This window comes from Suncus etruscus, chromosome 4 (genome assembly GCF_024139225.1).
Source record: "Suncus etruscus isolate mSunEtr1 chromosome 4, mSunEtr1.pri.cur, whole genome shotgun sequence".
Lineage (NCBI taxonomy): Eukaryota > Metazoa > Chordata > Mammalia > Eulipotyphla > Soricidae > Suncus > Suncus etruscus.
The window spans coordinates 47,973,922-47,999,262 of NC_064851.1; the positions used below are offsets into that span (position 1 = coordinate 47,973,922).

Consider the following 25,341-nt stretch of genomic DNA (forward strand, 5'->3'; position numbering starts at 1 on the left):
AATAGTCTCACTCATCTATGGGTTTTAAGAAACATGAAAGACATTCTTGCAATAATAATTTTCAGACACAAAAGAGAAAAGAGCTGGAAGTTCCAGCTCACCTCAGGAAGCTCACCACAAAGAGTGATGAGTTTAGTTAGAGAAATAACTACATTTTGAACTGTCCTAATAATGAGAATGTATGAGGGAAATGGAAAGCCTGTTTAGAGTACAGGCGGGGGTCAGGTGGGGAGGAGGGAGATTTGGGACATTGGTGATGGGAATGTTGCACTGGTGATGGGTGGTGTTCTTTACATGACTGAAATCCAAACACAATCATGTATGTAATCAAGGTGTTTAAATAAAATATAAAAAAGTGCTATTTTGAATTTCCCAGCAGGAGATTCAATGTATACGTTAATATCACAATATTAGAACATACACAAAGAGTTCAATATGTTGGCATGTGTCAAAGGATTCCAAACCTAATGGCAATGCTCCCCTCATTTACTTCTTTACAATATGACCTGATAATACCTGGAAATCAACACTCTTTAGGGGAACAAACACGCTACTGCCCAAGGCACCTTGCACACACCACCTTGTACCTTAGGTAGCTACTGCCCCTTGGATCCTCCTAATAACAGTGCCCAGGGCTATACTACAAGAGGAGAAACACTGGCAGAGATTAATATGAACTGAGATGAGGTAACAATTTTTAGATTGAAATCTGAAATGAGGTTTTGCCCATGAGAAAAGTCTTGGCAGAGAGTCATCCTAATAATGTAAATTTGATGTCATAACTGATTTAAAAATATCTACTGTGGGAGCAAAAAGGAAATACAGGGGTAATCTAGGCACTCAAGTTTGATTCCAAACACTACATGGTTCTCTAGCACTGACAGGGGTGATCACTGAGCGGAAATCCTGAGCACCATCAGTTGTGGCTCCAAAACCAAAAATACAAAATGGAATTAAAAAAATTTTTCCTTTAAGGATCAGTGCTAGCTTCATCTTAATTAGAGTGAAAGAGCAGGAACCTGGGGATTCTGACCAGGGATGACTTTGTTTACTTTTTACTATTATATTTTGTCTTTTTTGGGGGGTACATATGCCCAGGGAAAAGATGAAAGCTTTTAAGAAAATGAAAAGACAAAACCATAAAGGTTTTATACAAAAGTATTAAAAACATTAACATTTTTTAAAAGAATTGCTTTGCTTCTAAGCACCTAATATTACCCTTCAAATTGTGGTTATAAAAGCAAAAGATAGGACTGTTGTTTATAAAAGCCTCCTTCAAACAGTTTTGACAGTGAAACTATTATGATCTTCAATATGGTCCAGAATGTCTTTCAGTGAGACATGCCAATCATATAAAAACCAGAATACTGTCAAAAAGAACACTTAAAGATCAGCTAAGATAAAATTCTTCTTATATTTCAAAATACCTGGTTGTAAGTATGAAAGCATTTTAAAACTTTCAAAAGGAATCTTCCAGTAGAAAAAATATTCAAATCCTTTGAATTTTGTAAGTCAGATTATACAAAGCAGCATTAGTTTCATACATGACCTATTGCACAATTTAAAAGGGCAACAAAAAATTTAGCTGATTTTTTAGAAAAGTTTATGCAATAATTTATCACACCTCAAATCTAAAATCAGAAGACAGGCTGGATTGATCAATAGCACAGTGTGTAAGGCACTTGTCATGCAAGTAACTGACACAGGTTTGACCCCTTGCACACTACATTGTCCACAGAACCTCAACACGAGTGATTCTTGGGGGGTAGTTAGGAGTAAGCCGTCAGCACTACTGGCCCAAAAAACAAACCAACCAAAAACTCTAGACGACAACCAAAGGATAATAAAGTATTTTATACCAACAGGACCAAAAAAATGTTAACTTTTTTTTTGTTTGGGGGGCAGCTCTCAAATGGTGCTGAGGGGGCCCAAATACACCTCTAGCAATATTCAGGTACCCCAGCTGGTAATGCCAGGCCACTCCTGGCAATAGTCAGATACCCAGGTGACTCAATGCTAGGACTCGAGGATGCAGTGCCATTTGGCTCTGTTGGGCCACCCTGTGTTCAGGGGTCTTTAGGGTAACATATGGCCACTCCATGTGATTGTCTGATGCCCTGCAATGCTGGGCACTAAAGCCAGCTCAGGCTCTAGTTCTAGTACTATTCCATGAGTCCACATCAACAAAACAAACAAAATTACCCAGGAACTATACAAGAGTGTGCAATCTGTAACTAAGTCAAATACAAAGATCAAAATTTCTATATCAAAATATTCTTGCTTATATTTCAGTCCCTTCATGTGCTTTTTGTAATGAGTCATTTTTATAAGCAATGCTTAACACAGCATTATAGAGAGATTCTCAGCAGATGGCATAGCAAGGAAGTAATCTTTCAGTTTCCCTCAGACTTCCTTCATGAAAACAAGATAGAAAAGCCAAAGTCACTAGGAATGCCTGAACCAACTTGGATGACAAATATCCCTCTGGGCCCTCAGGAAGGTGATAGTAATCCACTAATAATTACACATGTGGCTTGAGAACAGAATCTTTGTGACAGAAGAAGGAAGCAACAGAATAGTATTGGAAAGACATAGTGCAAGAGAGTCTGGAATAGTCAGCAGAATTCACTGATGTTATAATGGGACAGTTTGTGATGAGGAACTGAATCTGGAGGGTTCTTTGATCTCCAGTACTAGGTGGGTATAGGGATAGCCAATAAGGCCTGAAGCTCACAGCAGGTGAGAATGCCTCACACTCCCCTCAAAGCTTGTGCCCATAGCAGGGCCAAATAAAAAGGGAACACTGGAGAGTGTCACAACAAGCAGGATCTAAAGTCTAAAAATAAAAATAGTAAGAATATAAAGTGAGGAAATTAAAAAAAAAAAAAAGAGCAGAGCAAGAAGAGGAGCAGAGTCAGGAACCCCAGCAAACTTTAAAGTACTACAATAGAATATGAAATAGTTCTCAAATCTGTACTCCAAAGTTTCAAGGGAACTATTTCCATAAATATGAGCAATTTCATAAAGAATATTAGAAAGTAACTAGCAACAAAATAGATTCATAAAATGAAAATATGCCAGAAAGATATACTTACTAAACAGACTTATTTTTATAATAAAGCAAACAACTTAAAAAGATGATTTAAAAAATACAGGAACCAACAACATAACTCAGATTTAAATGAAAATTCAGGTAGACTTAGAAATCAACACAATACTTTGTGCTTTTTTTTTTTTTTTTTTGCAGCACATATACTAGAAGTGGAATGATACAGAAACTAGCATGGCAATGGTAACATACAAATTTGTGAAAGTTCTTTTAAAAATAAGAAATGAGGGGCCAGTGAGGTCGCGCTAGAGGTAAGGTGTCTGCCTTACAAGCGCTAGCCAAGGAAGGACCGCATTTTGATCCCCCAGCTTCCCAATCAGTCCCCCCAAGCCAGGGGCAATTTCTGAGCACTTAGCCAGGAGTAACCCCTGAGCATCAAATGGGTGTGGCCCAAAAAAAGATAAAAAAAAAAAAAGAAGAAGAAATGAAGGCTAATCTAGAAGAGGCCAAGGGGGGGGGGAACAGATAATGCTTTAAGAAAAACAGGATATTTTAAAGTAAAAAATAAATAGAAAAGGAAATAGGATTTGAGAGAATGTGACAAAAACTTGAGTCTCTGAATAAAAAAGCCAAAGTAAAGAAATAAAATAAGTAATTAAAAACACTATTATAAGAAAACATAAAAAATTAGAATCAATTTGTTATACAAACAAAAGATTAAAACCAATCCTGGTAAATAAAGGAAGTAAGCATGTTCTTCTCGTAAGAACTGTATATTTGGGTAAACAGGAGTAAATGAAAGGAAATGGCTCCTGACATATGCATTCTAAACCACAAAATGAAAAAAAAAAAAATGGAAGCAAAAAAGCCTATGCTATACTGAATGTTGTTATAAGCACTGAGAACTTATGAAATAGTACCAGGGTCTAACAGAAATTCTCAAAATTGTTTGACCTGACACCCCTCTCTCAATCTCCCTTCCAAAAGTTAAATTGTTCAGCATTATAACTCTCCCCACAATCTACCTTCTTTATCACAAGGAACCCCACCACCTGGATAGAGTGGAGAGGGCCCAAGGAGTGCTATATATCACCCACTTTGTAAAGCACTAATAGATTGACCAAGAACATAGAGAGAGAAAGAAAAGAAATTACATTTGTGCTTCCCAAAAAACTGCCCCATAACAGTGAATCTGAAGTTTAATACAATCTCATGTTAAATAGCAAAAAGAATACAAAGATGCGAATTTTGAGAACTGAATTATATGGCTCTAACTCTTCAACAGAACTGTCATGAAAGGGATGGTAAAGAAATCAAGTGAATAGATTTCTTTTTTAAACAGATAAACTGTAGAATCCAGGGTTTTTTTTATGTATTTGTGTGATAATACCATAAATTAGTATAGAAGTTGTGCCTTTTGAGAAACAAAAGGAGGGGGTCTTCAGAAAGAGAAAGTCCTATAGCTTTTCCCTAGTCCTTCGACCCACTCACCTCCTGATCTGTTTGAGTAATTGAAAAATAGAAGTGATTGCACAAAACAAGTATAAAAGAAAAAGTTTTCAGAATTTTTGTAGTTACCTAAAAGTTTGTCCATTGATTCACATATTTGTTCTTGATTAGAAACTGTCTTATTTGAAATTTTCAGTGATTTCCTTGGTAGGAAAGTGGTCTTTTTCTTAGGGGTGGACAATTTTGAAGAAAAACTCATTCTTTCTTTTACAGTTTTTGGTCTTTGGCTCTGTTCAGAGAAATTAATATAGCTGGCAGATGAATCATCTGAAGACTGATAATCATCGATATCCTGAGAGCTACAACATTCACTTGTACACTCTGGGTTTGTTTTCTTTACTTTCAGCTCTCTTTTATTTTCTTGGTTTCTCTTAAACTTCAAAGCACGAGTACTTCTTTGCTTTCTTACTCTGGACTTGGGGGAAATTTCAATGTCATCGGATTCATCACTAATATCACTGGTGCTTTTTCTTTTCAGAAGAGGTTTCAAGGGCATGTTCTCTGGATTTAACTGCATTGAAATTAGTCCATTTCCTCTGACATTAGTGTTTCTATCATCACCACTATTTCTTATTTTTACAGAATTTTCTGTTTCAGAATCTTCAGAGCTGTCCATGAGTGGCTTTAACTTTTGATTATTTGTAGGTAATTTTCCAATAGTATACTGTGTGGGAAAAATAACATCACTTTCATCTGATTCTATGGCATCTTGTAGGTCAGCTGTATTTTTAAATTTCTTTTTACCATCAGACTCAAAAGAAGCATTCTGTTCTAGTATTTTCTCATTTTTTAATAAAATACATTTCTCAGGTGGGCTTAGGACAGCACCAAAGTTCTGATGTTTTAAAGTTCCAAGAGAGTCAGGATTTTCTTGACAATTAATATCACTGGTTATAGACTGTTCATCAGAACTTTCATCAAGAGAGACATTATTTCCCCCATTGTCCTTAACTGTTTTACATTGTACTTCAAATAACTTAGAAAAACCACACTGGAGTAAGGTAGGTTGGCCAGGAGGACCCAGAGCTTTACTTGAATTAAATGATTTGTTTGCAATAGTCTTTATTCTTGAGTTTCCCTCTGATTCATCCTCACTAAAATCACTAAGGAGATCAAAAGATTCTTTGCCCAGTAGTTCTGTGGGCTCCGCTGCACTTCTGTGTTCTTCACAGTTCAGTTCTTGAGGCTACATAAGAAGCAATGACAGAAACATTACAACCAATCAAGATAATATATCAAATCTGTCAAGAAGAGAATGAAGGGGGCCGGAGCGGTGAGGCAGTGTGACTGACCCAGGACAGACCGCGGTTCGATTCCCCAGCGTCCCATATGGTCCCCCAAGCAAGGGGCGACTTCTGAGCGCAAAGCCAGGAGTAACCCTTGAGTGTCACTGGGTGTGGCCCAAAAACAAAAAAAAAAGAGAATGAAGTTTGGGCATATTATATACATCATTTGGTAATTTCTGAAAGTATTAAAAATAACAATGGATTCAATATTATAGTTTAGTCACTATATTTTTCATTTTTAATTGAAGAACTTTCATAAACATAACTTAAAATGAGAATGCTGTTATCAAATTATGAGTATGAGAAAAACAGAGGAAATGATTGGAGACCAATTCTGGTCTCAAAAGTAAAAACTGCAAACTGTTTATTTGCAGTCTAAGAGATGCTTCTAATATTGCTTTATGACTGAACCAAGTTTGTAGAAAAGAACAAAGGCTTCACAATAGAAAATAAATTATTAAAAATAAGATCAAATACGAATCTTGATCATGAGAAATATTGAAGACATTTAACAATAACATTTGTTACAAATTTAAATAAACATTTAATTTTTTCACACCAGAACTAAATATATCAGTCTTCAAATTAATGTTTTTGTATGGAGATACCAAAAGTAAAGAATATATACATATACTACCCAGTATTACATTACATTAATTAGGATGTTAAGAGGGAGGGATACTGGGGTCCTTGGATAAGGTAGATGAGTATACTGGTGATAAGCGTGAGGCTGTAATTACATACATGAGAAGCCATTATCAACAGAACTGTAAATTATAGAAACTTAATCTATAAAAAACTAATTAAAATTGATGCTTTATTAGTAAAAGAATGAGAAAGTATTATCTAGTAATACGTTTGACAATAATTGATTTTTTGTATATTTCTATAAACTTAGAAAAATATTCATCATATATTCCTCATATTGGACAGGTATATATTATAGTTAAATACTTAGAAAAATGTAAAAATAACAAAAAATATCTTCTGTACATATTATTATTAGTGGCTATCTTTTTTGGGGAGACATACCTGGTGGTACTGAAGGTTTACTCCTAGCTTTATGCTTGGGGATCACTCCTGACAAAGTTCAAAAAATCATATGCAAGGTCAGCAATCAAACCTGGATTGTCTTTGTGCATGGCAATTTACTTAACCTCTGATACGTACTCTCTCTCTGGTTCAAAAAAAATTTTTTTAAAGACCTCTGATGACAACATAGACTTTGTGCTAGAATGAACTAAAAACTATAAGACTAAGAACTCAAATAAAACTCTGCTTGAGGTGTTGGAGTGATAACAGAGCAGTGGTAGGGCATTTGCCTTACAAGATGCTGACTTGGAACAAACCCAGGTTCAATCCCTGGCATCCCATATGATCCCCTGAGTATGCCAGGAGCAATTTCTGAGCACAGAGCCAGGAGTTAACCCTAAGTGCTGCCAGGTGTGGCCCCCACCCCCACAAAAAAAATAGTCTGCTTGATTGAGAATATTATTAGATTTAATATTAAACATATATGGCTATTTTTCCCAAATTTTGCTTAATAAAGTTATTTATGTTGGATCAGTCATCTAACACATTTAATTCTGGATTTACTGTCTTGTATAGTTAAAATTCCAGTGTAGATAGCAATGCCTAAGAATCTCTCCTGAGTTTGTTCTTATGATATCAAATGTGAAATGAATCTAAATTCATTTTACTGCAGGACTGTGTCCTTAACTTTAATAAACTATTTTTAATTGTTGCAACATTGATTTACATGAGCATAAATATTTGTGTTTTAGGGGTTCCCCACCAAGATACTCATGACTGTCTGCCACAGAACACAGGACACTTTCCAGCTCTTCTTCCCACACACTTGGTCATCTCAGTTCTGTTGGCAGTGTCTAAGGTTTTGTTTTTATTGGATATTGTCTAGTCCCTTGATCATTTCTTAATATCCATCCACATATGAATGAAATAAAAGACTTTCATGTTGGAAAGAGAAAGGGGAAAAAAAAAGTGAAAAAGGTCACAATACGTGTTTCCTAGAAGTTCTGGGCTCTGTATAAGAAAGTTGCTTACCACTTCCAGTCTCTGTGCTCCAGGTTCTTCTTTCAACCACATAGTGGCTGTCATGACACCTGCTTCCACTTGGCCTTCTCTCTATTTAGAAAGCAAATGTAGAATACAGGGCAAAAATAGTCAGATAAAGAGTAATAATGTTCTATAAAAGGAAGAAAAACTTTGTTCAGCTTGCTTTTCACTCCCTAGATGCTACTTTTCATCTATTTATCAAGGAATTCATATAGCTTCCAGAGCCTCCATATGTCCACAAAATTCTTAGGTGGAAAAGTTGTACAGCAAAAATGTGATGAGCACATACAATACTCTTAATACTCTTGAGTTAAGGTTTATTCTTTTCAGATAGGAAGCTATCTAATTTGCAGCAAACTCCATTAAAAGCTCTAAAAGGAGGAGAGTGAAAAATAATTCATTTGCTCAATAATCATATCTACCAGTATCAAGCCTGTGTAAAAATTATGTAAGAAGCAAGACTTCAAATTCCATAAATAATCTTGAGACTAGGAATTTGATATTCTAGTTTGCATATTGACTTATTCCTCTGATGAGGCAAGTATCGAAAATGAAAAGGTCCATCTTAATATTAAACTAAAACTCACAGAAAAGATTACCATTATTTAAGACTTGCTACACTATTTAGGAAAGCCTGCTCTTAACATTTCTGCTAATCACTTGGCAGAAATATCAATGAACTAGATACTAGAAAATGAAATTCTCCTTCAAAAGGATATGAATAATTTGTTTTTCAATTTTATTTGTTGACGAGACAAGGCTTTGTCTCTGTCTTAACACTGCCATTACCCAGACATGTCTAGAGACACGGTTCTAGACACCAGAAATCCAAGCCAATAGATGAGAATATACCCTGCAGATTATTATTCAAAGAAGAGTCTCTTTCCTAGTGCTATTTCAATCTCTTTAGTAGACACTGTCTGTAGTAGTAGCAACACAGGAAGTTAAAGCTGTGAAAACATCTGTAATAAGGAAATGGCAACGTCAGTATTCTTGTCCTCAAGTCAAACACTTTAGAGTCCTTCTTGGTGCTTCACTTTTTCTCATACTCTCTAACTTAACTCAACAAATCTTGCCATTGCTGCAAGAATAATACATTTAGGATCCAGATATCTGGCATGCCACCCACCATTATCATAATGCTGGAAAGCACTATCATCTCGTGGCTGGATTATTGCTGTATCTACACTAGCTTCTTACTCTTTTACAGTTCCAATTTTACTATATAATACACAATCATCTAGACAATATGATGAGCTCTTTCACTCTTTTATACCTGTGGACTGGCATCTGTCCTGCATACCAGTTTACAGACCAGCAATCAGACCCAAACAGATAGCCCAGTGGTACTGAACCTTTCTATACCTGTATATTGGAATTTCTGAGCACTGGTATAGCCTAAACTGTGTCTTTTGTCTCAATGTTCTTGCTTAACCTCGTTTCTTATTATTTTAAATGTAAGGCATTTAAAAAAATCACCAACACTGTATTTCAAGTTTCCTGAGGAAGAAAACCATTCTTAAAACAATATCAAAAAGGTCAATTTCACACCTCCAAAATGTCCCTCGTAAGACAAGACCCTTGGGATCTTAATTTGAAGAGATTCTTGATACCAAAAAGTTCTCCTTGATGTTCTTTTGACCCTTGAACTGCTTCAAAATAACGCTTGGCATTTTCACTTCCAACCACCGCACAGTGAAGTTGCTAAAATAGAAAAATACATGATACATTTAAAGTGTTTGCTCTAATAATGGCATACCCTGCATAGACACATGTTTACTGGAAAAGGCAGAAGAATCTCCTTAAGGAGAAAACTTCATTTTAATTTCTTGGGAAGATGTTACCTTTACAGTGACAGTTACCCTTTACAGTGACAACAATATAATAATATGGCTAGTTTTGTTAAAGAGATCTTACATTTAAAAATGTTAAGATTTCTAGAGACAGGTGGGGATAGCAGAGTGGGGGATGGTACACTAAAGTCAATTCAAAATGAAAGACCTTGATACAAATGCATTGCAAAAACATAGGTAGGGCTCTCTTAAGATCTTGACCTCAGCCTTCAATGATAATATCCCACTGGCAAAGATAACCAAAAACAAAACAAAACAAAAAACAACAACAACAACAAAAACAAATGGGTTTATGTCAAACTAAAAGCTTCTGCACTAAGAAGAAAATAAAGCCAAAAACAAGACACTTTGCTGAAAGAAAAAACTCACAAATTATACATCAAAGGGCTAATTCTGTGATATACAAAATATGTTCAAAGCCCAACAGAGTTGCAAACAACTTCATAAAAAATGGGGATATGGGACCGGAGTAATAACATAGTGTATAGGGCATTTGTATTGGATGTGGTTGGTCAGGTTTATCTCTGGCATTCCATATGGTCCCCTGAGCCCACCAGGAGTAATTCCTGAGAATAGAGCCAGGAGTAAACCCCCCTCAACACTGCTAGGTGTGGCCTAAAAAAAAGAAAAAATTGGGGCCCAGGAGATTAAAATCTCCTTTAATCTCCTTAAATTAAAATCTCCTTAAAGAAAACATAAAGATGTTCAACAGAATTTATTAAATAAATGTTCACCTTAAGTAATTATCAGGGAAATACAAAACATACACAGATACACACACAAAAAAACAATGAGATATCATGTCACACCAGTGAGAATGGCTATATATCAAACAGTCCAAAAATAAGTGCTGGTGAAATTGTTACATGGCTTAGCCTCTTTGGCAAACAGTTTCAGGACCTTTAAAAAGATTATTAAAATGGGGGGCCAGAGTGGTGGCGCAAGCAGTAAGGCATCTGCCTTGCCCACGTTAACCTAGGATGGAACATGGTTCGATTCCCCCACATTCCATATGGTCCCCCAAGCCAGGAGCGATTTCTGAGCACATAGCCAGGAGTAACCCCTGAGCATCGCCGGATTTGGGTGTGGCCCCAAAACCAAAAGAAAAATGACTAGAATGGGACCAGAGTGATAGTACAGTGGGTATAGTGCTTGTCTTACATGCAGCCGACCTGGGTTCCATCCCAAACACTCAATATAGTTCTTTCAGGCTCACCAGAAGTGAACCCTGAGTACAGAGCCAGAGTAAGCCCTGAGCACTGCCAGGTTTGCCCCAATCGCCGAAATCAAATCACATAAAACAAAAAGTTTCAAATGATCTACCAATTTCATTCCTTGGCATCTACCCTAAGAATATGAGAGTATTTATTAAAAGACATCTAAATTAATTAGAACACTACTTACAATAGCTAAGTTTTGACAACCTAAGTTGCCCAACAACAGATGTGAAACTGTGTGGTTCTCTCTCTCTCTCTTACTCCTCTCTCCTCTCTCTTCTCCTCTCTTTCTGTCTCTCTCTCCTCTCTCGCTCCCTTGCTCGCTCTCTCTTGCTCGCTCTCTCTCTCTCTCTCTCTCTCTCTCTCTCTCTCTCTCTCTCTCTCTCTCTCTCTTCTCTCCAGATTTACTCAGACATGAGCAGTTTACTGCAGTTTGGATGGAACTGAGGAAATAATGCTAAGTAAAATGAATCACAAAGAAAAGGACAAGTACCTGGTAGATAATTTTGCTCATATGCTCACTATAAAGAAAAACATACAATCCCCAATGGAAACTAACTCTGAGAGCAAGAGAACCTGAGGATACCACAAAAACAAAGAAAGTGGATATGTTGGAGAGGTGTAGAGAATTATGAATAACAGCAGAGGATTTTGTACTCTAGTGATGGGCATGATGTAGCAGTACTACAAATATGAAATATATGTACTATTGTAAAAACAATATTAAAGTTAAGTCAGAATGATTTATTTACAACAATGCAATGATAGTACTATTAAACTTACATTATAATGGTAGAATATAAATTTTATGTTTATCATACTTAAAAAATATACATAAAGTTTTAAAAACACATAGTTTTGCTAAAGAAACCTACAAATATTCATGAGATGATAATTTGTAATTTTATGTTCTTGCAATGTTTTTGTCAAATTTTGGTATCAACAGTCTTATTTTTCTAAAGTATGCTTTGTGACTTAGGCTTTCTCTAGAGACATTCTGGATTCTTTCTCTAGTAGTCTGTTTTTGTTTCCAGTAACCTCAGTTAACACTGACAAAATATTAATTAAAAGTATGTTTTTTTTTTTAGTATCTATGTTAGTTCCCACAGCTCCTTAACAAAGTAAAAGAAATTCAGTGCTATAAAATAATGGAAATTAATTCTCTTGCTACTCTGGAGGCAAGAATTTGAAATTAATCTTATTGGACTGAAAATCTGCTTGTAGGTCTGCCCCTTTCTCCTCAGACTCAAGGTGAGAATTCATTCCTTGCCTCTTCCAGTTTCTTTAAGCTGTCCAGCATTCCTTAGCTGTGACCATTTCCCCCACATCTTTGTCTTCTTGGTTGTCTGGCTTCCCTTCTCCTGTCTCATAATTCTTCTGCCATTTTATAAAGATACTTGTACTGTAGGGACAAGTCAAAAATACAGCTTAGTCTCACCTCACATCTACAAGAATCCATTTTCCCATGTGAACTGAAATGCATAAATTACAGAGATTAGGATCTAATGGTTTAAAAGGTTATTTTCATAATTTTGATTATTTTAAACTTTTCAATAATTACTTGTTGAATATTCATCTTTACTATTTTACATATAATGTAATATTTGTAATGACTACTGAAAAGGTATATGATTTAAGTATTTAATTTTCTAAACAATGATAAAGGGATTTTTCGATTTCATTAAAAAAATTAAAGCTATCTTCCTTCTCTAAGTATTTCTACTTATTATTTGAGATTATTATTACCAATTATCAGTTAAAAACAGAATCCTTTGCTAGTTGCAATTTGACATAATTTGAGCCATATTCTGGATAAGCCTCCCTCAGTGATACTACAAATACAGTTACCTCAAAGATATGGCCTTTTTTTAAAAACATTAAAATACCAGGATTTGCGGTATTGTCAATTATCAATTTCATACATATATAATCCCAACACCATACATCTTTGCCAGAGAGTTTACTTCCTTTCATCACTATTCAAAGGTCCTCTCCCAGCCAGACCCCCCAAAGATAAGTTCTACAGACAAATATCCAGTTCTGAAGATGTTGACCATTTCCTATTCCTTTATTGTTGTTGTTTTTTAATCACACACATAAGAATGATATTCTTGTTCTTTAAAATTTATTTGGACATGGTGAAAACTACATACATAGAGATGAATTAAGCTAAGCGCCTAAAATTCCACAAAACTGTAAATCAATAAGCTGATAAGATATTTCTCAAAAACCAACTTTACATAGGTATATAAATCGAATGTCTTAATATTATGCACAAAACTGCTAATATATTTTGAAATTTATGTAAATTTTCCTTAATAGCCCACATTTAAAAAATTTTAAAAGTAACTATTTCATGCAAAGCTTAAAAAATAATCCTCATCTTTTATTATTTCATAGTCACATCAATGAACAAAAAAGGAAATATATAGCTATAGTAATGGGATTGAAAAAAATTACTGTAGTTAACAAAAAAACTCTGTAGTTCGCAAAAAACTCTTATTACTAGTCTGAGATAATTAAGAACTTCTCTTAATTTGAAAAAAATAACATCATATTTTCCCCCAAAATGGGTTAAAGATACCTGAGAAAAATAATAATACTGCTACACCAAAAAAAAAAAAAAAAAGGATAAAATATTTCTTATGTGGATAAATGTTTTAAGTAAAAGAAAAATCCCCAGAAAATAACTGTAAATTTTGAAAAAAAAAATAGCATAAACTTAAATTAGTTTATTCTTAGGCTTGGTAGATTTGATCTTAAATAGATATCAAATGAATATAAAACTAGGATGTAATCCAACTTTAGCATTTCATAGAAGGGGATCCTAGAGCAGCAGTATTCAACTACCCATGTTGGTTTTTATTCCAGTGGAATGTCAGGTTCCAGGTACTTTCAAGGCTAAAGAACACTGTTCTCAAGTGTTCTTATATGATCTTATTAAATTTCAGACTCTGATTAAAGATAAAGTTTTAGACAAATGATTCTTAGTTTTTAAACAAAGGAAAACATATTTACCTGCTTGTATACTTGTCGTAAGTACATGATTTCCTCCACAGTTCCCAAGGATATCAGCCTAAGCACTTTGACATCCCTGCACTGCCCAATTCTATATGCTCTGCAACAAACAAACAAACAAAAAAAATTTAGTTGAATAGCTAGAGATAGTACAGTAATGCACTTGCCTTGCGTGTGGCCAAGCCAAGTTTGATACCAAACACCTACTACTGTCATCATAGGTGTGTCAGGAATGATCCCTGTGCACATATAAGTATAGTCTAACACTCCTCTCCCCCAATAAAATGAAACTACTTTGGTTTCAGGCATTATCTTTTAGACAAAATAATGACATTATTAAAACACAAATTAAATTTTTTTTGGTTTTGTTTTTTCGTTTTGTTTGGTCACACCCGGCAGCGCTCAGGGGTTCCTCCTGGCTTTATGCTCAGAAACCACTCCTGGCAGGCTCAGAGGACCATATGGGATGCCAGGATTCAAACCAACATCTTTCTGCATGCAAAGCAAATGCCCTACCTCCATGCTATCTCTCCGGACCCACAAATTAATTTTTAAAAGCTATTTCTTATACTATCTTAAGAGATGTTATTTAATATCTTAATATTTTATATCTTAAGAGATGTTATTTAATAGGACAAAACCAAAGCTCTTTATTTGGAGAAATAGGAAAGAAAGTATAGAAAATATATTTTCTATATACATATATACAGTTTTAGTTCTTTTATGAATATCGGTCAGTTTTCCAAAATTTTTCCTGAGATTAAGTTTTTAGGAGCAGTCTCAGGTTCTGAATGGACAATATTCCAAATGATTCAATGACACAACAGATCAGAATTAAAATTTTGGCAGTAATTCATATGCAATAGAATACTATTATTATTTCAGAAACAGATTAAATTTCAAAGAATAAGAGTGCTTTTTATGCATGTTTTTCATGGTGTTTATTCTGGTTTTATTTCTTTTACCTGGTTTCCACACCGGTCCTTTTCTTCCAACTACTGGTTTTATTAAAATGGCTCATAACTCTTTATTTTCCATGCCTAATTACAAACAAGGGACTAAAAGTATCCTATAGAAAAGCTTGTCTGAGTTTCACACAAGTCACTTCTTTATAACCTTTGAGAAGATGAAAGAAAACCCTGGATTGCGATCCTCTACCAACACTGCTTCTAGAAACCCTTTGTCAGATTTAAAACTTGCTTATGAGCTTCATGAAATGAAATCAGCTTTAAACAAGAAGTACCTGCAAGGTCAATTCCTTCATATATTGAACAAGAGATAAAACTGCTGTGAGAAGCAACACACTAATTTTCCAGTAGAATGCACTTTAGTACTAGGGATGTGACTCAGTAGGTGGTTTTGTACCGGGTCTTAAATCCTAAGCACCATGAGGGGCAACTTCAAGATACTGCACTAGGGTTGGGGGGGAGTAGGATAGTTTTCCGTTTAGCACCTGAGAACTGCATGGTATAACTTCCAAACCAATGAACATGAACAACAAATGAAAAAAAGAATGCTTTTACAATTTAAAAAAAAATTTTTAAACTCAATTAATTTTGGGTTTGGGCCACACCCTGCGGTGTTCAGGGGCTACTCCTGGCTCTGCACTCAGAAATTTGCTCCTGGAAGGCTTGGGGGACCACATGGGTTTCTGGGAATTGAACCAGGGCCCTCCTAGGTCAGCCATATGCAAGGCAAATGCCTACCATGCCCTACCACTGTGCTATCTTTACGGCCCTTTGCCCGTAGGCAAAAAAAAAAAAAAAACGAAGGCATTCCCCAATTTACTGTTCCTTTTCCACCTGCATAGGTACTTTTGTCTCATACTGAACTGAACCCTCCCCATCCTGGCTGGTAAATAGACAAGTTTTGGTTTTTGGCTTGGCACACAGAGACCATAAGGAGAGACTCTGACTGGACTCCATGGTTCTCTCCTGACTGGCTTGGTATATTAATTCTTTGTGGTTACCCTACTTCAGATCTGTCCATTTGGGGTTGGAAATATGGTACGTAGGATGATTTTACAGCCCTGACTCAAGAGTCACACCTAGCGATGCTTGGGGGATCAACCATGTTGGGTGCTGGGGACTGAACATGGGTCAGCTACATGTAAAGTGCGTGCTTTACTCATTGTACTATCTCTCTACTCCCCCTTTTTTGGCTTGTGTGGCCAGAGTTGGTAGTACTTTGGGGCTACTTCAGTGCTTAGGGGTTGTCCCCAATGATTCTCAGGGGGACAAGCACTGCTAAGAATTGGCTCTGGAATTCAACTAAGCAAATTTCACTATGCAAACATGCAACCCATCCTTTGAGCTGTCTCCCCAGGTCTATATTATAGTATTTTTTACTGCTAGTTTCTTGAACATACAGTCTGTCTTCTATCATCTAGAATTGACTCGATACCTGTGCATTCTATAAATCTTTTCTATTTTCCTGCTAAAAATACTTTTAGATTAAATATATCTACAGTCCACTTAATTTTTTTTCTGTTTTTGGTTTTTTGGTCACCTCCCCCATACACACACACTGGCACTCAGGGGTTACTTCTGGTCCTGCACACAGAAATCACTCCTGGCAAACTTGAGGGACTATATGAGATGTGCTCGGGATTGATCATGGGTTGGCCATCTGCAAGGCAAATGCCCTGCCCATTGTGTTATCGCTTTGGCCCCTACTTAAAATTTTCCAAGTATCACACCTGTCAATAGCTTGAAGATCGTTGGCTGGATTCCAAGTAGGATCAAATAATACAACAACATTAGCACCAATAAAGTTGAGACCTAGACCACCAGCCCTGGAGAAAACAAAAAGAACACATAAAAGTATTTTTTAAAAGCTGCTCTAAGATTCAACTGTACCATAATGCTATAATCAAAACAACATGGCATTGCAAAGGGATGGTTAAACTATAAGTTAATTACCTATGTAACATTCTTCTACCTCTCTGGCATATTCCTTTAAAAAAAAATGGCCACTGATGGAGCCAGAAAATTGTACAGTGGGTAGGGCAACTGCCTTGCACACAGCCAACCCAAATTAGATCCCCAACATCTCATACTGTCTCTTGAGCCTGCAAGGAGTGACCCTAAATGCAGAGACAGGAGTAAATCCTGAGCACCATCAGCCGGCTGAGGCCCAAAAACAAAAACAAAAACAATCAAAAAAATTGGTCACTTTCCATGATGGTATGTTTCAAGGATGGAGAAGCCCTGAATCTCTTAGGCCACGGGAATTCCCATTCTCCCCCAATGCTTACTGTGCCTATAAAAAAAAAAAAAGTGGAGGGAATGCCAAACCCTGCCACCCCAGCACCCCTTCTTTTTCTTGTTTTGTTTTGATTTGTTAGTTTTTTATTTTATTTTCCTTCTCTCTTTTCTTCCACTTTTCTCTTCCCCTTTCACTCCTGTGATTATTTGGTGATTTTTTTTTTCTTTTCTTATTAACCGGGTGCATTTTTTTCTTTTTCTCTTTCTTTTTTTTTTTTTTTTGGTAGTTGCTACCAAATTTTTTCTTCCTTTTTTTCTTATCCTTTTTATCTCAAACGACAACAGAATAGATAATCTACAATGAGCTGTAAAGTGGAGACCAGTTACACTAGTACTCTGGGGGGAAAAAGGAAGGAGATATGGAATACATTTTGGGAACCGGGTGGAGGGAGGACAACACTGGTGGTGGGAATGCCCCTCATTCATTGTTACTATGTACCATAAATAATTCTGTGAAGAAAAAAAAAATAAAATAAAAAAAAAATTGGTCACTAAAGTTCACTGTAAAGTTCATATACATAGACTAGATAGATATTTTTTATTTTTAGATATTCAAATAATACTTCTGTAAGATCTTCAAGAATTATTTTTTAAAACTGTTAGAATATTCCAGGTAAGTATATCTCAGCTAAACTGTATATTTGCCTGGTTGAAATAAGAAAGAGAAAGAGGAAAAAGTCCACAGGAAAGAAAAGAGCCCTTTCGGGATCCTGGAGCCCAGAATGAAAACAACTGCCACAAAATGATCCTCTGAGACTAGTGCAATAGTACAGAGGGAAAGGCATTTGCTTTGCACATGGCAAAGACCTGGATTCATTCTCTGGCACCCTATATCGACCTCCAAACCTGCCAGGAGTGAACTCTAAGTGCAGAGCAAGGAATAAGCTGAGTACAGCTATGTGAGAGCCAAAATCAAAAACAAAAACTCTCAACTAATCATTAACTTAACCATTGAGTTAAATCTGTAATACAAGCTACAAAACATAAGATGCTACTACAGAAAATTTCTAACAGGGCACATCCATATTTTTCAACTGCTATCTTTATAAATCCAGATACATAAAGGCAATTCAATGCTAAGGGAACTGAGAAAATGTTTAAGCAAAATTCAAGATTCTTTCAGTCATGAAAGCATTTTTGCTGATATTTTTTTAATTTTTCTAAACAAATCAAACAAAATATTAGAGACATAGCCATTAAAAATTAATCCAATGATGGGGCCGGTGAGGTGGTGCTAGAGGCAAGGTGTCTGCCTTGCAAGTGCTAGCCAAGGAAGGACTGCAGTTCAATCCCCTGGTGGCCCACATGGTCCTCCCAAGCCAGGGGCAATTTCTGAGTGTTTAGCCAGGAAGTAACCCCTGAGCATCAAATGGGTGTGGCCCCCAAAAAAACCTAAAAAAACAATTAATCCAATAATAGTAAAAATTATACTAACTCTAATAGCAGTTAGATAAAAATCATGTATTTTCCTACATTGTGGAGACTAGGCAGACATTCACTTCTTCTGTACTGTTGAATTCTTTCACAATCTTGATCCTTTCCTCTGATTTGGTTCTTCCATCAAGTCGACGGTAATCAAGCCCAGCTGCAATACAATACTGCTCCAGCACATCAAGTAACTAGGAAGGAAAGGCAGAGATGAGCAAAATGAATTTAAGGTATAGGAATTTTCATACCATTATAGTGATAGGATCAGCAAGAATAAATGATTGCAGTTAATTTCTTTCTAGTGATTTTCTGTCTTTTGACACACCTTGAAACTGGTTTTAAATATAGTAAGATTTTTTTTTTCAAAGAATCAATCCTTTAAGAAAAAGTCAGTCTTTATTTTAATTAAAATGAAAGTATTGGCCAGAAATTTATGTAATTATATGTGTATGTAAATATTTTAGGGGATTATTATGTTACTGACCCTACCCTTATCGGTGATTGTGCCCTACCCTAGGTGTGATCTGGCATTCTGCCCCCACCCTAGGGCGGTACCTGATTCTACTTCCACCAGTGGGTGGTATCTGATTCCACCATTGGGTGGTACCTGATTCTGGGGGATAAAAACAAGGGTCTGTGGAAGGCGAGAGGCTTTTTGCTGGAACTAAGGCTGAGACCTTGGACTTCAGTCTTGTCCACTGAATAAAGGTAATATTTCCACAAGCCTGATTGTCTGCGAGCTGTTTACCTGCCGTTTCACCTCAGAACCGTCAGCTAGACAGGGTGGCAGATGCGTGCTCCGAGCTGGAGGTGAAAGACCTCATCCTCCATCCCTCCATCAGTCAACCTCTTCAGGGGCTGACTTGCAACAATTATATTTTAATACTTTTGCCATATTTTACATTCTGACTATCTTAAAGAACATTTTAATTATTAATTTAACCAACAGAAAATTTGTATGACAGTAACCATGCTACAAAAAAGATCTGAGAGTAGGTTTTGAAAGTTACCCTTCTTCCATTTTGTATTTTAAGTGGGAAACAAAAATCAGGGTGAGATCCTTGGGCTGTGTGCTTCCAGAATTAGCGCTTAACCAAACACTAATATACTTGAAATAAAACTCACCTTGGTGGAAAAAGAAAAAAGAAGAACTTTATCTCTGTTTTTCCTGCAATGACTTAGAAGCTGCTGAAGAACCTAGAAATATACAACTGAACATCAGTGAGTCAAATACAACCACAAGCAAACTTCAAATATACAACTATTACTCCTGGTTCTGTGCTCAAGGACTGTTCTTAGTAGGAGCTAGGGAACCATACAAAAACCAGGGGATTGAATTTGGCTCTGTGTAAGGCAAGCACCCTACCTACTGCACTATATTCCAAGCCCCCATTTGATAATGTTTTTTATATATTCTTTTGTGTGTATCACCTGAAAAAAGAAAACTTACCTTCATTTTTCCACTGTATTTTGGGTCAGAAAGTGTTTCAAAGGCTGCATCTTTGCTTTTCTGCACAAAATCTGGGAATCTAGAAAACACTTTATCACATATCCGTTTGATAAGCGTTTCCTTAAGGAAAACAATAAGAAGAGATTTTAACACATTTAAACCTGTATATATTTTGAAATTGATTGTGAAAAATAATTTAAAAGAAATATATTACTTTGGAAGTTTGCCATCTCTAATGTCATCTGTCATTTAGAAAATATTGAGGTGATAGTTATCATGGAATGGTTCTATAATTAAAAGATAATTACCTTTTTTTTTTGATTTTTGGGTCACACCCAGCTGTGCTCAGGGGTTACTCCTGACTCTGTGCTCAGAAATCGCCCCTGGCAGGCTCCAGGGACCATATGGGATGCTGGGATTCTAACCACCATCCATCCTGTGTTGGTTACGTGTAAGGCAAATGCTTTACCGCTGTGCTGTCGCTCTGGCCAAGATAATTACTTTTTTAAAAAATCCTAAAACATGGGGCCGGGCGGTGGCGCAAGAGGTAAGGTGCCTGCCTTGCCTGCGCTAGCCTTGGACGGACCGCGGTTCGATCCCCCGGTGTCCCATATGGTCCCCCAAGCCAGGAGCAACTTCTGAGTGCATAGCCAGGAGTAACCCCTGAGCGTCAACGGGTGTGGCCCAAAAACCAAAAAAAAAAAAAAAAAAAAAAAAAATCCTAAAACAACAAAATACTCCCTAATGTATTTTATTCTTATTTTAAGATAATTATTTTTTTAAAAAAAATTCTAAAACAAGAACAAAATACTCCCTAATGAAAGAATAGTAACAACTTAGATTTTAAAATTACTTTTAAACAGCATTAAGATTATAAACACAAAATGTAAATTTACTGAAGAAGGTCATTAAAAGGGCCTTGATGTTGTGTTCTGAAATAAGACTAAAAAAAAAGTTTTGTAAAAAAAAAAAAAAAAGTTTTGTTCAACCTTAGTAAGACATTCAAAAAGGTTAATTCAAATAAAATGAACATTATCAAAGGCATAAAAAAGTGATTATTTTAATATAACCTAACATTTCTGTTAGATTAAAAATTTAAGTTCATATATTTTTGTGACCCAAATGAAGCAAGACAGTTTCCTCTGAAATTTCATATAAAAATCATATAAAAATGGGCTAAAAGTTAAAAAGGCTACAAAGTATTTCTCCCTAATACATAAGAGAAGGAAAAAACCAGCCGAACCTGCTGTCTGGAAGCACTAGCAACCTGCAGTAATGCAACATGGTTTGCCACCTTCTGCAGGACTGTGAGGTAACTGAAATATAAGGTCTTTATTTCTTCCCCATTTGAATTGGTCTGAAATCAGAAAAAAAAATACAAATGATAAAAGCAAGCAAAATTCATGTGGTTATTTGACCCCTCCTTCATGTCAAAAACACATGACAATAATTTTTATTATGACTACTATTGGCATCATAAATTCTGAGAAAATGATGATTACTGTTCCTACTTATATGCATGAATCACTACCAGGGAATTGTACTTCTGGCAATTCATACTTTAGTGATGTTTTTATTAAAAGGGGAAGAACGTCCACTAGAAAGAATTTCCTCAGGATATACATAGATAAATAAGCTACTTCTTAAGAGGTTCCTGGTAAAATTCTAAGGCAACAATAGCAAAGTTACAGAGGCTATTTACTCTGTTCTTTCATCTACAACACAAGATTTCCAAGGTACCTAAACTATTACAAAGGAGTGAAGAGGTAAGAACCAACAAAATTAATAAAATGGTATGAATATTATCTGGACAAATATTTATTTGGGTATCGTCTTTATATCTGAATATGTGACAGAAAACTTGATAATTATAAAATAAGTGGGAAAAGAATTTGTGTGTGTGTGTGTGTGGTTTTTGGATCACACCCGGAAGTGCTCAGGTGTTACTCCTGGCTCCATGCTCAGAAATTGCTCCTGGTAGGCACAGGGGACCATATGGTATGCCGGGATTCAAACCAATGACCTTCTGCATGAAAGGCAAATGCATTACCTCCATGCTATCTCTCCGGCCCAGAAAAAGAATTTTAAATAAAGGTTAAAATTGGTTTTTAAGAGTGCAATTACTTTCTAAATACTTTTACTGTGCTGAAACAGTTTCTACTAATTAACATCTTAATGCCATATCTCATATTAGAATAATTATAATTATATGCTATCAAAGAATTTAGTGTTAAGAAATAATCAAAAACTCCCTGAAAATAAATTAGAATTTCAAGCTGAAAGTAGGAAACTTCTTTCTAAATGTTGAAGACAGAAAATAGAAACTACCTTTAAAAATTAGGTTTTTTATAAAGGTATTTATGTAGTATATTCTGTTGGTTACTATTTGCTAATATAAAAATATTTTTGAAAATGATTATTGATGGATGGCTTCTAAATTTAAAGACTTAGAACTTAAAAACTGCTGAGGAAATGCATTTTACCAGCACTAGAATAAAGTACTACATGATCAAAAGTAAGAGAGTAAAGATGCAATACTTGCCTTATAACAACAGTTTCGCCTTTTCCGGCCACTACTACACGTACAAGGTTCAGATGATTTAAGTATCAGAGTTACATCTTCCGTGTCTAGCACTGCCTGATAGACAGCTTTCTGAAAATCTGTCAGAGAGCAATACACCATCTGCAAAGACAGCAGTAATAATCACAATGCACATAAGACTTCATATATTTGAAGAGTGGAACCACTTTTACAAAGGTGTCTTTTAGGCGTAGCATCACAGTCAGTTCTCCTATATTCCTTACCACTATCCTACTCTAAACTATACAAATAACAACTTCATTTTCAAATAAATCCTTTCTTTTTAATTAAAGAGAATCCAAGTCTAAGAAAAATAATTATGTGACTTACTTTTGTACTTCTCAGTGTACTGTGAATTTTTCATGTTTTCATATTAACCCATCATATAAATAGGTGAGAATAAGTAAAATGTATAGCCCAAAGGGGGGAAATGATAAGGATAAGATGAAAGAATTTTTTCCTTGAATATCTAGAAATAGTTTTCATTAAAAGATAGTTTTCATTGATTTAGATTAATATGAAGTATATTTAAAAAAACCACATATAGTATGAGAATAATACCCAAAGAAATAGAAACAAAGGCTAGGTGGAATGGTCCATGACAGGAAGCTTGCCACAAAGAACAGGGAAGTAGGGCCCGGAGAGATAGCACAGTGGTGTTTGCCTTGCAAGCAGCCGATCCAGGACCAAAGGTGATTGGTTCGAATCCCGGTGTCCCATATGGTCCCCCGGGCCTGCCAGGAGCTATTTCTGAGCAGACAGCCAGGAGTCACCCCTGAGCACCGCCGGGTGTGACCCAAAAACCAAAAAAAAGAACAGGGAAGTATAGTTGGGGAATGATAGTTAAAAATGATCCCTTTGGACAAGAATGGGTGCTGAAAGAAGGAAAAGTGATATACCCTTTCAATAACAGTATTGCAAATCACAATGCTTAATAGGGGAGAGAGAGGGAGATCGAGAGAGGGTGGGGAAAAAAGAGAGAGCAAGTGATAGAGAACAGTGACTGTCATAGAGGGCAGACTAGGGTGTGGAGCAGGAGGAAAACAGGATTCTGGTGGCAAGAAGTGTACACTGGTAGAAGGATGTTAGAACACTGAAACTCAACCATCAACAGCTTTATATCTCTGTGTCTCTCACATTGATTCAATAAAGAACTGATTTGTATTTTAAATTTTTAATATAAAATAATATTTTATCAGAAAATGTTTATTCTTCAAGAAGAATGAATACTAACACTTGAGAAATTAGGAATTAATTTATTTTAATTTCTTATTAATGAAAACAAGAAAAAGTATTTTCAATTGATATTTTGCCAAATTTAACACAGATTGATTAAAATTTTGTCTTTATTTAAGCGCCATTGTGGGCGGGTGCACGCCATGATTACAAGCATGTTTGTAGTTGGGTTTCAGTCATAAACAGAATACCTCCTTTCACCAATGCAACATTCCCACCACCAATGGCTTCCATCTCTCACCCCTGCATTTATTGGAGGCAAGCATTCTACTTCTCTCATTCTTTAAAATTGTCATGCTAGCTGTTAGTGTAGTTATTTCCCTAACAGCATTCACCACTCTTTGTGGTGAGCTTCAAATTGTGAGGTGGTCCTTCCAGTCTTTCCAGCTCTTAACTCTATTGTCTCTGGGATTATTACAATAATGTCTTTAATTTTTCTTAAAACCCATAGATGAGACTATTCTGTGTCTATCTTTCTCCCTCTGACTTATTTCACTCAACATAATAGATTCCATATACATTCATGAATAGGAAAATTTCATGGCTTCATCTCTCCTGACGGCTGCAAAATAATCCATTGTGTATATGTACCACAGTTTCTTTAGATATTCATCTGTTGAAATACATGTAAAAGCAACAAGTTGCTATTTTGTGCAAGGAAAGAAGAAAATATATAGAATACTGCACTAAATTACAGGTGATACATTTGCCTTAGGTTTCTGAAGCATATATTTACACTGGAAAATTCTCATAGATATGTAATTGGGACCAGAAAACTAAAAATAACTTTTACTATGACTTTAACAAATGAAAATTCTCATAGATATGTAATTAGTACCAGAAAACTAAAAATAACTTTTAACATGGCTTTAACAAATGAGAGGGGAAAAGCCACTATAAATATGTGTACATGTTATTGAAAATAAGAAATATGTGCATTCAAGCAAATAAAGGGATATCTATAGAAAATACTAGATTTTGTATATGTGTACATGGACTATTTTATCTACCTTGACACTAGTTTATACAACTAAGGTCATAAAGGGATTGAGAAGAGAGGTCAAGGACAGGGACATGAAGTCTTGCATGCAAGAGAACCCAAGTTTTAATCCTTGGTACAGCGTGTCATCATTTTCCAAACTCTTTTAACACAGCATTAGTGTGTGCATTAGAGTGTAGACCTAGACATCTCAAGCACTGCTGAATCTGGGCTGTGTTGCTTCCTTGCACTGAACCATATGGCCCAGCTGGCTAAACCATCACTGAGAGAGGCTTTTAGAAGGTCTGCTCCACCCCTTAAAAGAAACTAAGACAGAGTATTGAAGATGGTCAATTAGTAAAATATGGAGAGATTGTGAAATATATTTTCTGC

The 25,341-nt window shown here is 35.8% G+C and overlaps 1 protein-coding gene across 1 annotated transcript in view; it reads right to left on the reverse strand.

The window, feature by feature from the left end:
- ERCC6L2 (ERCC excision repair 6 like 2) overlaps window positions 1-25,341 on the reverse strand; it is a 65,527-nt gene that overhangs the window by 18,210 nt on the left and 21,976 nt on the right. The window contains exons 7-16 of the mRNA XM_049772309.1: window positions 22,695-22,835; window positions 21,396-21,509; window positions 20,153-20,272; window positions 19,828-19,899; window positions 18,748-18,893; window positions 16,707-16,802; window positions 14,009-14,108; window positions 9,472-9,624; window positions 7,909-7,989; window positions 4,628-5,744 (exon numbers count right to left, since the gene is read on the reverse strand). Coding sequence (XP_049628266.1) covers window positions 4,628-5,744; window positions 7,909-7,989; window positions 9,472-9,624; window positions 14,009-14,108; window positions 16,707-16,802; window positions 18,748-18,893; window positions 19,828-19,899; window positions 20,153-20,272; window positions 21,396-21,509; window positions 22,695-22,835 — 2,140 coding nt within the window. The remainder of the gene's footprint in view (window positions 1-4,627; window positions 5,745-7,908; window positions 7,990-9,471; window positions 9,625-14,008; window positions 14,109-16,706; window positions 16,803-18,747; window positions 18,894-19,827; window positions 19,900-20,152; window positions 20,273-21,395; window positions 21,510-22,694; window positions 22,836-25,341) is intronic.